This window comes from Ailuropoda melanoleuca, chromosome 7 (assembly GCF_002007445.2).
Source record: "Ailuropoda melanoleuca isolate Jingjing chromosome 7, ASM200744v2, whole genome shotgun sequence".
In the NCBI taxonomy this organism is placed as follows: Eukaryota; Metazoa; Chordata; class Mammalia; order Carnivora; family Ursidae; genus Ailuropoda; species Ailuropoda melanoleuca.
In genome coordinates, this window is record NC_048224.1 from 53,158,003 (window position 1) to 53,170,196 (window position 12,194).

A 12,194-nucleotide genomic window follows, 5' to 3' on the forward strand; every position below is an offset into this window, starting at 1 on the left:
TTGGGGGGATGATGCCCTCTGGAGGCCCAAGGGAGGAACGGCAGGCGAGGGGAGCCCAAGCCGCCGCCGGGGCCAGGCTGGAACCCTGGTTCCCGGCGTGCGCGCCCATTGTCCAGATGCGGAGCGCGGCGGGCGCGGGTCACGCGGTGTGTGCCTCCACCCACTGGCAGAGGCGACGGGCGTAGCGAGCGGGGCTGACGGTGGAGAAGGTCCGGCCCGGGTAGCGCAGCGTCTTCCATAGGTGCTCCAGCCGCTTGCGGAGCCCGTAGACCGTGGCGAGATCCACGAGGCCCAGGAAATAGCGTTGCTCCGGCCCGTCCAGGATGTGTAAGGCGTTGGGGGAGTCGGGCAGCAGCCGGCGGTTCTGGGACCCCGTCTCCTCGGGGCTCTGTACCCCTCGCACAGACCTGGCGGCCGACAGGAGGGTGAGGCTACCGCCTCCTCCAGGGGGCCCCAGCCCAGGGATTCCCTCAAGCGTAACCACGGGGCGCCCGGGCAGCTTCTGCGCTAACCCTGCTCTTCCTCCGCTTGTTCCCACAACTCCTGTGTGCCAGGCCTGTGACGTCAGATAAACTGGGAGGCTGAGTAAAGTGTAGATGACCGTCTAGAGCTGCACTGTCCATTACGCAGCCACTAGCCATACGTGGCCATTGAGCATTTAAATGGGGCCAGTCCCAATTGAGATGCGCTGTAGTGTAAAATACATACTGAATTTCCAAGACAGTGTGAGAAAAAGAGTGTAAAATACCTCACAAACGTTTATATTGATTAGTTGATGAAATGATAAAAATCTGGGGTGCATTGAGTAACAAATAGATTACTAAAATTATTTTTACCTGCTTCTGTTTACTTTTCTAAAGAGGCTAAATTTTCTAAAGAAAATTTAACACTACATGTGTGACTCGCATTACATTCCTTTCTTTCTAAAATTTTATTTCTTGGGGCGCCTGGGAGGCACAGCGGGTAAGCGTCTGCCTTCGGCTCAGGGCGTGATCCTGGCGTTATGGGATCGAGCCCCACATCAGGCTCCTCTGCTATGAGCCTGCTTCTTCCTCTCCCACTCCCCCTGCTTGTGTTCTCTCTCGCTGGCTGTCTCTATCTCTGTCGAATAAATAAATACAATCTTTAAAAAAAATAAAATAAAATTTTATTTCTTAATTTGAGAGAGAGAGTGCACAGAGGAAAGGGAGAAGCAGACTCCCCACAGAGCAGGGAGACCGCCTCGGGGGCTCGATTCCAGGACCCCAATATCATGACCCCAGCCGAAGGCAGCAGCTTAATCAGCTGAGCCACCCAGGTGCCCTCGCATTACATTTCTTTTTTTTTTTTTTTTAAGATTTTATTTATTTATGTGACAGAGAGACAGCCAGCGGAGAGAGGGAACACAGCAGGGGAGTGGGAGAGGAAGAAGCAGGCTCCCAGAGGAGGAGCCCGATGTGGGACTCGATCCCAGAACGTTGGGATCACGCCCTGAGCCGGAGGCAGATGCTTAATGACTGCGCTAACCAGGCACCCCTCGCATGACATTTCTATTGGGTGGTGCTGGTCCAGAGCATTTGGGTCACACAGACCCTGGCTCCGTCCTTATCTGTCACATCACTGTGGCTAAGTCTGGTATGGGGTGTTTCCTAAACTTCTGTTTGGGGTCGTCCAACCCTGGAGGTTTCAGGGTGGCAGAGCTGAAACTGTGTGAACAACGTCCAACCCCAGTTTATAGATAGTGTATGCGGGGGTGGTGGTGGGGGTGCCTTCTAAATGTATTCCAAATCCGAAGATGTCTTTGGCTGGGCCCCAGTCCCAGCCAGAAGTAGGTTCGGTTCCCTAATTTTGTCCTCCAGGAGGTGGAGGGGAGTTGGGGAAGTGTCGCTGAAAGAAATAAGCCAAATGAGAGACAAGCCCTCCCTAGACATCGACCAATCAGAACCCAGGGGTCTGGGTGCCTGGGCAAAACACTGAAACCCTTTGGGGGAGGTGCTGGGGGTTGGGGAGGAGGGAGGAGAGGGTTTGTTCTGAACGAGGGGCTGGGAACTGGGGGGGGGGGTTGGAGCCGTGGCCATTTACTAGCCAGCATATTTCAATATGACAACAACCATTAGATGCAAAGTAGGGTTTACTGGCTGCATGACATTTGTAATCTAAGCACCAGCTGGAGATAGAAAGGGCAAGGGAGAAGCTCACCAAGTTTGGGTGGGCAGACCTTGGGGAGGGGGGAGCGTCTGTGTCCCAGGGCAGGAATTCCACCCTCTGGTCAGGATGTGTCCAGCCAATTTGTGCGAAGCCAATAACCTGGATTCTGCCGCAGCCTCACCCACCTCCAAAAGGTGGGTTGGAGGGCTGGATGAGAGGATGTCACTTTTCACTTTTTCACCTACTAGATGGCTGGACTTCTTTCCTTACTGTGCTTTCCTTAACCCCTACATAATCCTGCTCAGCCTTGGAGGACTGAAATCCAAGTAACTAACCAAGTATTAATATGAGTTCTCAGAAGTCATTCTACAACCTCACTTCCCCCCTGAGCCTCAGTTTTCACTCTAAACTAGGAATGAGCCCACCTTAATGACGTTCAGGGTCAGCATGCAAAGAGGGACAGTTACTGCTACAAAGCAGGGAACAAAATGGTGATGGTGCCAATGGTGATGACCTCAGGGTCCTAGAAGTGGAACGACTGGTTTAAATGTCAAAAGCCTCATGTGCCTGGGGGGCTCAGTCGGTGAAGCAGTTGACTTCGGTTCAGGTCACGATCTCAGGGTCCTGGGATGGAGCCCCGTGTCAGGCTCCACACTCAGCGGGGAGTCTGCTTCTCCCTCTCCTCTGTCCCTCCCCCTGCTTGTGCTCATTCTCTCTCAAATAAAAAAATAAAATCTTCTATTTTATTAATAAAGGGCAAACACTCTTTCTAAAGTAAAAAATAGGTCTGAAAACTGCTTTGAGACCTTCAGTGGCTCCACATACCCTTCAGGAAAATGGGCAGATTCGTTACATCAGCACTGAAGCCCTTGTCCAGCTGGGTCCCCCCTGCTCAGTCCTGTGCTGCGGTCTACACCTGCCCACCAATCCCGCCACCCAAGCTTCTCCAGCCCTCCACCCTCCACACACACACACACACACACACACACGCATGCACGCACGGACACACGAACAGCACACTTTCCAGTCTCCGAGCCTTGGTCTGTGCTGACCCCCGCCTCATCATCCATCTTTCTCATGCTCTCGTCACCTCATTCTTGCCCTTGCCCCCGCGGGGGGCCCACCTGACTGTGCGGAAGATGAGGCTGTTGCCTGGGCCCCGCTCGTCCTCATGAAGACGCTGGAAGGCCATCAGGAGGCTGTAATCGAGCACGTTGAGCTCCCGGAGGAAGGCGGTGTCCAGTTCCATCTGGTGGAGCAGCCAGCTCCGCTGGGGCCCTGCCAGAGCATCAGTGCCCCCACCTGAGTGCTCCTCGTGTGTCAGGCAAGGCGCTGAGGGTTCCACACATATCTGCCCCAAGAGGGCGGGTGTCATTAACTGTCCCATTTCACAGACGAGGACACTGATCTGTAATTTGGCCTGGTCACCTAGCTAGTAGGTGGTGGAGCCAGGATTTGAACCCTGCTCTGCCTGACTCTAGAATCCGGGCTCTGAATGACTCAGGCAGAGGGCAGGGCCAGGGACACCCTTATAATTTCACCCCTGAATGGAGGAAGAGCAGGCACGGACTGCCTCCATGGCTCACCCAGGTCGATGGTCTTGCCTTGAAAGTTGAGGTCCTTCAGCACCAGGACAAGGGGGCTACCCTCAGGGGCTGGCTCCACCCATCGGCTCACCTCACAGCCCTTTATGTCGTACCTGTGAGTGGGGGATGACAGAAAGGGGGCGACAGAATTCAGCTTTATACAGACTGACCCTCAAGGGGAACCAAGTAACAAAAGCTTCCACTGGGTGGATGTTCGAATCCTCCCCACAAGCCACTCCATTACTGTCCCTGTGTCAGAGCTGAAGAAAGAGGCTCAGAGACTTTCTTTGACTTGCCCAAGACCACACAGTAAGTAAAGGGCAGAGTCAGGATTTGAACTTGGGCCTTGGAAGTCCAGTTCGGGCTTTATCCCTGTCTGTGCCTGCCTCTCGGCACTTTGTCATCCCTGGAAGTGTCCCTGACACGGGCATCCAAGCCTAGACAGCAGCACCAGAAGGGCTTGAGGGAAGTCCTCGGCCCCCCGGCGGGGGCGGGGGGGAGCACTCTGCAGGCAGAGTCACAGTTAGGAGGCAGAGAGGGCCGTGTGCAACAAGAGGCTGGGTTTGAATCCCTGCTCCTCACATAGTAGTGGTGTGGCCCCTCCTCAGCTTCTCATCTTATAAAATGGGGGTGATAACCACATGTACCCCTCAGAGTCGTTCTGGGAATAAAGAAGGCAATGAATGCAAAGACGACCCAGCGCCCAGTGCATCCTGAGTGCTCAGGGGACGCTGGTCGTGCCTATCCCTGTCTCCGATCCATTAGGAGATCTTGGGGATGTCCCTCCCTTCTCCTCCCCGAGCCCCAGTTTCGCATTTATCTAGTGGGTATGGGTGCTTCGGGTGGTACATCCCGCGTGGGGCCGGGGCCCTGTGAGGCGACTCACCTCTCAGAGATGCGGCCGGCGGGATAGAAGACGCTTAGCATGATGATGAAGAATTCCTGGGGACGGGGGTAGGGAGTGAGGGAGGACAGGATCTCACCCTCCAGCCGCCCCCTCTGGCCCGGCCCCCTCGCCTCGGCCTCACCCACCTTCTTTCCCTGAGCCACCCGCAGACTGTGCACTCCTGGAAGGGGAGAGGGCGCCAGGTGAGGGGCCCCCAACTCGACAACCCCTGGTCCCTCCCGCCCTTGGCCCAGCTCCAGGCCACGCCTCCTCCTCGAGGCCCACCGCCTCCCGAGCCCGCCCCTCCCGGCCGCGGCCCCAGACCTCTGCCTCCGCTTGGCTGGACGTCCCGACTGGACCCGCCTCTAGGCAGCCCCGGAGAAGGGCGGTCCTCAGACGTGACCCCACCCATATGCCCGCCCCCTCCGGGAGGCCCCGCCCCAGAGCTCGGCCCACGCCCGCCGAGCCCTCCTTTCCGCTCCGCCGACGTCCAGGACACGCCCCCCCACGGAACGCTGCCCGCAGCCGGAGCCGCCGGCCCAGGCTCGGGCTCAGGTCCCCTACGCCCCCCATCCTGGAAGCCGCCCCACTCCCTGGCCCCCTCCCCTGCTTGCTCTCGGTCTTCTTCACTCCTCCCCGCCCCCTTCCCCCGCCCCGCAGTCCCCGGTCCCCGGCCGGTCGTACCCAGCAAGCGCGCAAGGAGCGAGTGCGGATGCCGCTGCAGATGCTGCACGTAGCGGGGCAGGTGGGCGAGCAGCGCCCGCACCTCCCGACGCCGCTGGGTCTTCAGGAAAAAGCGTTGGTCGTGGCTGGGGGTTGGAGGGAGAGATCACCGGTCAGGCGGGGCTGGAGAGGCCCCCATCGGGCCCTCTGCCCGAGTGTGGATCTGTCTGCCCCGGTCTCGAGGCCTCCCCACCCCCACCCCGGTCACCTCCCGCCCTCACTCTCCTCCATCTGACCTCTATCTGGCCCTGACCCTCCCTGACCTGGCCATTCTGTTTCTTTCCCACCCACCACTCACCACCCACCCCCTCCACCCAGGGACACCACTCCCACCCCTTCCCCACCCCTGCTGCCAGCTCACGACAGGAAGAAGCTGGCCTTGCTCTTGGAGGTGCTGAGGAACTGCAGGTAGGGGCCACCTGGGCCGAGCGCTGCCTGATAGTCCTCCTCGGCCAGGCCTAGGGAGTGGCGCAGCCAGGCGAAGGCCGGGCCAGCCAGGGTGCCCAGCTCGAAGCCCTGCAGGGGAGGAAAAGCAGCCCCAGGAGTGTCCACGGGAGACCCAGGTGTGTGCAGTAGACCCTAGCATGGGAGGGTCAGGGTAACCACACCCTTCCTGCAAAGCCCTGAGGCAAGCCAGCACTCCCACTGCACCGATGGGGAAACTGAGGAAGACAGAGAAGGAAGACCATTACACACCCCTCCCATGCAGCAGTCTTGGGCTTCCTACCTCGTGAACCTGGGTCAGGACCTCGGAGAAATCCTCCTCAGTGGGCGGTCCCTACAGAGAGGGGTGGAGGGGCTCAGTCAAGTCTTAGCCCCACACTGCCAGCTCCAGCATCCCCAAGAGCCCTGCACCTGGCCTCACCCCCTTCCGTCAGTGGGATTGCTCCAGCAAACAGAGACCAGAACTCAGAGCCTCGGCCGTTCACCCAGAAGCACATGTTGGCCAAGTGAAGCCAGATGCCATCCCAGTGAAAGGGGATGGCCTTAAAGCCAAGGGGACCTCCCTGACTCAGTGTGAGAAGGGCAGGATCAGAGAAGGCTTCCTGGGGGAGGTGACTTCTAAGCTGAAATCTGAAAGGTGGTGGAAAGGAGGAGCATGGTGCTCATAGCAGGAGGAACAGCGTCGGTGGTCACCGGAAGGGCAGGAGGACTCAAGTGGTTGGACTAATTAAGGGAGGCATGGAGTGTGAATGCAGCTGGACAGTTGGCCCTTGGGCTTGAGCCAGCAGGATCCAGAGGCCATGCTGAGTACTGGGGAGCCATGGAAGATTGTCAGCAGGTGATGAGATTTAGAAGACCGCCCCCCTTCCCTGGCTCCTACACTCTTCTTGGACCTCTAGGTCCCTGTGCCAGGACTTGGCCTGTGGGATGTGGTCACACTGTGCACACGTGTGCACACACACACACACAAACAACACACATGCTCGCCCTGGCCTGTCCAACTGCTGAGCTTGCAGTTGGGCNCTAGGTCCCTGTGCCAGGACTTGGCCTGTGGGATGTGGTCACACTGTGCACACGTGTGCACACACACACACAAACAACACACATGCTCGCCCTGGCCTGTCCAACTGCTGAGCTTGCAGTTGGGCGACCCTTTCTGCTGAGCCAGCCTGGACCCAGCCTGAGCTCCGGGGAGGATGGGCCAGGGGTGGGGTGGGGGTGGGGTCCTTTCTCAGCCATACACCCTAGCAGAGCCAGGAGGGCATCAGGGACCAAGGACTACAATCCCCCCCACACACCCATTATACAGATGGGGGCGCTGAGGCCCGAAGAAGCAGAGGCCCATCTAGAGTGGCACAACAACACCTGGGTCAAGGGGTTCCTCACGTCCCCAGTACACACTGGGCTTTGCGGCTTCCTGGCCTCAGCTCCCCCCCCCCCAGCGTGTCCCTCCCTGCACCAAGCCTCTGATTTCCTCCTTTTATAGCCCTCTCTGATCCCCGCCCCTGCAGTATTAGCAGGACCTGGCATCCGCGCGGTCTTGCCCTCGGTACCGAGGAGGTGCATGGCACTGATGGGCCACTCACTGTGGGTGGGTGGTCCATGGAGACCTGGGTGGCAGCCCATAGCCCTGCCTGCATCATGCATGTCAGCTGGTGCAGCTCATGTCCCGGGCCAATCTCAAACAGGCCAAGGCGAGCCTGCTTGTCTCGGAGACGCCAGAGGAGGCCACGGCGGACCGAGGTCGAGGTGGCTGCTCTGCATCCAGCCTCTGGGGAGGGGGCCAGGACCTGGTGGCAGGAGGCACAAGAAGCAGTGAGCACATGGAAGCACCCCAGAGGGGAAAGACCTGGGTTGGGGTCCCAGCTCCAGGACTTGTGAGCCCCCCTGTTATTGCTCTCTGCCTCAGTTTCCTTGGTTGTAAAACAGGGATAACGCTGGTACCCACCTCGCTGGGTGTTGTGATGGGCCACGCAGTGCCTGGCATGCAGTCAACACCCAAAATAGAATGATGGTTATTATTATCAGTAGGTAGAGAATGCTTTCCGCAGCCAAACCTGTCTCTCACCAGCTGTATGATCTTAGGTAAGTCACCTAACCTTTCTGAGTCTCGTTTTCTCATCTGTAAAATGACAACTATAATAACTCCTTTGTGGCAGTTTGAGCTCCAGGCACAGGAACACTTGAGAGTAGGAGCTGTGACGCCAGGGACTCGGTCACCTATTCCACTCCCTATTCTACTCGTCTATGAGGAGTTCCTCCAGGCCGAGCGGAGGGTCAGCACGAAGCTGAGCTCACAGCAGCTGACCCATTAGTAGTGGGCACCCACCATGTGCCCAGCACTGGCCGAGAGCTTGACTTGCTAACAGCCCTATGGAGGAGGAGCTTTTTCCCCGATGAGAAAACCGAGGGAGTTCTCTGGGGACACCCGCCAGACTTCCCCCTCCATACCTGCGGCCCCGTGTGGGGCGTGTCCTGGTCCCCGCCCAGTGCCGGACCCCTCCAGAGCTTGGATGGGGGTGTGTCCGCGCTGCACAGGGAGCGGAGGCCTGGGCCCTGTCCCCCAACCCTTTCCTCTCCTGTCCTCTCTTGGGTCCGCACCTACCTCGCGGGGCCCCGGGCTCGGTGCGGCCATCGCCCCCGCAGCAGCTTCCCGGGCTCCGGCCGCGTCCCAGCCGCCGCGCTGCAGGAGCCGGTCCCCTCCGCTGCTTCTGGACCAATAGCGCGGCGCCGCTTACAGTTGCACCCAATCCGCGCGGGAGGCGCCGGCGATCGCCTGCGGGTCCCGCCCCCGGGGCTGCAGCATCCTTCAGACCGCGGTCCAGGCCGGGGCGGGGCCTCCGCGTGTTGCTCAGGGTCGCCAGGAGGGAAGACCCCGCGCCCAAGGTCGTCTCCTCAAGGGGGCTCGGGTCTCGGGGCCTCTTGGGGAGGTGGGAAACCTAAATCCAAATCCCGCCCACCCACTCGGGCGTGAAATTCCCACCGACTGTCCCTCGGGAGAGGAAACTAAGGTCCAGAGAGAAAAGTGAGTACCTCCAGGTCACACAGGAAGTCCGGGGCATGCATTCATTCAAGGCCTATTTTGATCACTCACTATGGGCAGGAGCAGCGCTAGGCCCTGGGGATTCAGCGGTGAGTGGAGAGAGGAACACAGCTGCCAGCGTGATCTTTTAAAAGCATAAATCGGATGATGTCACTCTCCTGCTTAAAGCCTCCAGTGGCTTCCCTCGGCACTGGAACAAAATCCATACCCCTCGCTATGTCCCAGCCCCCTGTCAAACCACTCTGCCCACACCCACCGGACAGCCACGTGGGCTCCCCTGCTGGTCCTTAGGCATAAAATTCTTTCACACCTGGGCTTTTCCCACTGCTTGAAATCCTTTCCCCTAGGCTCTCCTTTGCCCTATTCCTTCTTGTCACCTTCCCTGACTCTAAGTGTCCCCTCATTCTTATTTTTTTAAGATTTTTATTTATTTGACAGAGAAAGAGAGCACAAGCAGGGTGAGTGGCAGAGGGAGAGGGAGAAGCAGGCACCCCACTAAGCAGGGAACCTGACAAGGGGCCCAGTCCCAGGACCCTGGGGATGACCTGAGCTGAAGGCAGATGCTTAACTGACTGAGCCACCCAGGAGCCCCACTGTCCCCTCATTCTTGATCACATCACCTTGTGTTATTTTCTTCCACACTTAACACTGTCAGAAATTGTCTTGTTCATTTATTTATCATCTCTCCCCTCTAGGCTGGAAACACCAGGAGGGCAGGAACCATGCTGGGCTCCTCTCTTGGCTCAGTGCCCGACAAACCAATGTTTCGTAAGTATATGCTGAACCATGTGAGTAGGATGTGCAAAGGGCCTCAGTGACTCCCCGGAAATGAAAGGCCAGGGTAGCTGGAGTGAGGAGAAGTGAACAGCATTCAGGTTCTCTTAGGCCATGGTAGGGAGAGGGGTGGGAACCCAGACAAGCATTATGTGTATGAGAAAGATGCTCAGATGTTCTTAAAAGACCATGGTTGTCATGTATAGTCACATTGGAGGGGCCAGAGTGGGGGGCGGTGAGGAATCTTGGTGACTTAGGGGAGAGGATGGTATCTTTGGGCAGAGGAAGGTGACTGGTGGGGGAGGGGAGAGTTGACAGGATTTGGAGTCATGGGATGGGGGCTAGGAGGAGGAAGCCAAGGTCAGTGATGTCTGCCAGGCTTCTGGCTTGGGTTAGGGCCACAGGATGATGCCAGTCATGGAAGCGGGGGAAGGGAAGTTGGGGAGAGGGAGTCTGAGAATTCAGATCATGACGGGATGAATTTGAGGTGCCACTCTGACATCTGATGGCAGTTACCTGGTGCGTGGGCAATACGTCGGGGCTCAGGAGGTGAGCCTGGGTAAGGACAAGTGTGGGGTGAGAAGGCTTGTGACCAAGTCCCGAGGAGCCCACTGTCTCATGGCGGAAGTGAAGCATGGGAGACATAAGGTATGAGAATCCTCATGGACACCGAGAACATCCGAGGTGCTTCCAGGGGCATGTCACAGGCCAATGTGGGGTCGCCGGTGGTCTGAGTGGGTGCAGCCCTCCGGGAGTGATGCCGAGCACAGTGAAGGTCAGGAACAGCAGGCAGTGGGTGTGGAATTCCCTTTTGGGAATTTGGTGATTTAGGGGACGGGGGGAAGAGACCTGGAGGGAATTACCGGCTTGATGGAGGGTCTTTTAAGTGGGGGCCTGAGGCATGCTCATGAAACACCAGGAGAGGGAGAGGCCTGGTGAGAGGCAGAGGCTGTCCCCATGACAGGGGGACCATCAGAGACAGGATATTCCTGCTTTAGCAGGGGTAAAGGATGGGACAGGTGAGGGCAGGGCAGGCGTGCCTGCAGTTGGCCTCTGCTCTCGGATGAGGGAGACATCCCTGTTGACTGCAGTGAACGTCACCCAAGGTGTGACAGAGACTTGAACTAGGCACTGCAGACAGGAGACCCAGCTGCAAGGGGTGGAGGGTGTGGTGGGATTGCTGGGGACACAGGCCGGGGCCGGGGCCAGATCGGTCAGCCTGACCAGAGCCCGGCTCTGGCTCCCCCAGCTCTCACTGCTCAGAGCCGCGCTAGGTTGGGCTGCTGGGTACAAGAGATGGGCGATGGACTTGGGCTTTTGGGGGACTGGCCCGAGGCTCCCGAAAATACTAGCGCACGCTAGCTGGGCTGGCGCAGGAGAGGCTGCCGTGGCGTGTGGCGCGTGGCTGTGCGTTCGCCGACTCCCCGTCCATGAGCTGCACCAGGCTGGAGCCACGTTTCAGTCCCCACTTTATCCTGGCTCCACCATGGGGACAATCTGGGAGGCACCTGAGGCACCCTCCCTGCCCGAACCAGAGTCTCCCGAGCTGAGGCCAGCCCCTCTCCAGCCCCCGAGCAGCCTGGCTCCCCCGGTCAGGGATGGCACAGAGACAAACACATCATCTGCGTTTATTGTTCCGCTCTCCCCAACAGGCCAACGCTAGCGCTGGGGGGCTGGGCCTCTGAGAAGCAGTTGGTCTGGGGGCCCACTGTGGCCACCCTAATGTGCCCTGAGGCCTGGTGGTAACTCCAGGGCCTGTCAGTCCTCTGCTTAGGCTTCCTAGGTCCAGAAGTCCTTGTGGGGCCTGGGGCTATGTCAGACCTGGGAAAGCTGCCTCCGAGGAGGAGCAGGACATGGGGGGAAAGGTCGCATGATGCCTCAGAACCTACCAAGTCCGACATCAGCAGGTGACAAGAGGGAAACTGCAACAAGAGGAGAGAACCCAGGGGAAAAGGTGACAGGGAGTCTGAAGGTAAGGTGGGGATGACCAGCATCTTTCAAGCCCTAAGTCACAAAGGGGTGGGGGGAAGCTTCCAGGTAATCCTCCCTCCTGGCTTCTGGAAGGTTGAGCAAGGAACGAGCAGGCCTGTGTGGTAGGTCCTGAACAGCTCCAACCCACGGGGATGGCTGCAAGGCGGCCAGGCTGGAGGGGGCTGCAGGGCCTGGATGGGTCCTATGCACCCTCACCTTTGGAGGGAAGGCAGAGGAAGGTCTGGCAGCCTCAGCCCCGCTGGGCCTTCACTGAGCCTTTTTGGTCACCTTCTGGTTCTTCAGCATCACGTAGGTGATGAACACTCCTGGAACACAGACCAGAAAGGCCAAGTAAGATCTGGGCTTGGGCTGCTGGGAGGCCAAAGCAGTGCACAGCATGGTGGAGTGACCCGCACACGGGGCCGAGCACCTGCCCAACTACCCTGCAGGCCAGCATCACCTCCCTGGTCATTCAGCAAGCCACACATGTGCCCCCACGTGTTCCAAAACACCAGCGGAGTGCCTGCACAGGCACATGGCCACACTTAGTGCTTCAGATTCTACAGGGCACAAGACCCACTCAATTATCCACCGACCCACCCAGTCAACCACCTGCCCAACCCACCCACCCGCCTACTCA

The 12,194-nt window shown here is 58.5% G+C and overlaps 2 protein-coding genes across 7 annotated transcripts in view; both read right to left on the reverse strand.

The window, feature by feature from the left end:
• Window positions 1–6: 6 nt before the first annotated feature.
• Window positions 7–8,516, reverse strand: PIP5KL1 (phosphatidylinositol-4-phosphate 5-kinase like 1). Of its 4 annotated transcripts, none has more exons than XM_034664587.1 (10): window positions 8,372–8,516; window positions 7,290–7,556; window positions 6,050–6,100; window positions 5,684–5,838; window positions 5,284–5,408; window positions 4,746–4,780; window positions 4,600–4,655; window positions 3,714–3,826; window positions 3,252–3,405; window positions 7–407 (listed from the first exon to the last, which is right to left on the reverse strand). In XM_034664587.1, the coding sequence occupies exons 1-10, from the start codon at window positions 8,399–8,401 to the stop codon at window positions 140–142; spliced, it is 1,254 nt and encodes a 417-aa protein (XP_034520478.1). In that variant the 5' UTR covers window positions 8,402–8,516; the 3' UTR covers window positions 7–139. The 4 variants fall into 4 exon arrangements, with proteins under 4 accessions (XP_034520478.1, XP_034520479.1, XP_034520480.1 ...); XM_034664588.1 differs by having other exon boundaries at window positions 7,353–7,556; window positions 8,372–8,401; XM_034664589.1 differs by lacking the exons at window positions 4,746–4,780; window positions 5,684–5,838; window positions 6,050–6,100; window positions 7,290–7,556; window positions 8,372–8,516 and having other exon boundaries at window positions 5,284–5,590.
• A 2,679-nt stretch (window positions 8,517–11,195) lies between these two features.
• Window positions 11,196–12,194, reverse strand: part of DPM2 (dolichyl-phosphate mannosyltransferase subunit 2, regulatory) — a 3,206-nt gene continuing 2,207 nt past the window's right edge. For 2 of the 3 annotated variants that reach the window (XM_011219649.3, XM_034664593.1), the window contains one exon: window positions 11,196–11,880. In XM_011219649.3, coding sequence (XP_011217951.1) covers window positions 11,822–11,880 — 59 coding nt within the window. In that variant the 3' untranslated portion in view covers window positions 11,196–11,821. The remainder of the gene's footprint in view (window positions 11,881–12,194) is intronic. The other variant, XR_002141917.2, reaches the window with a different exon arrangement.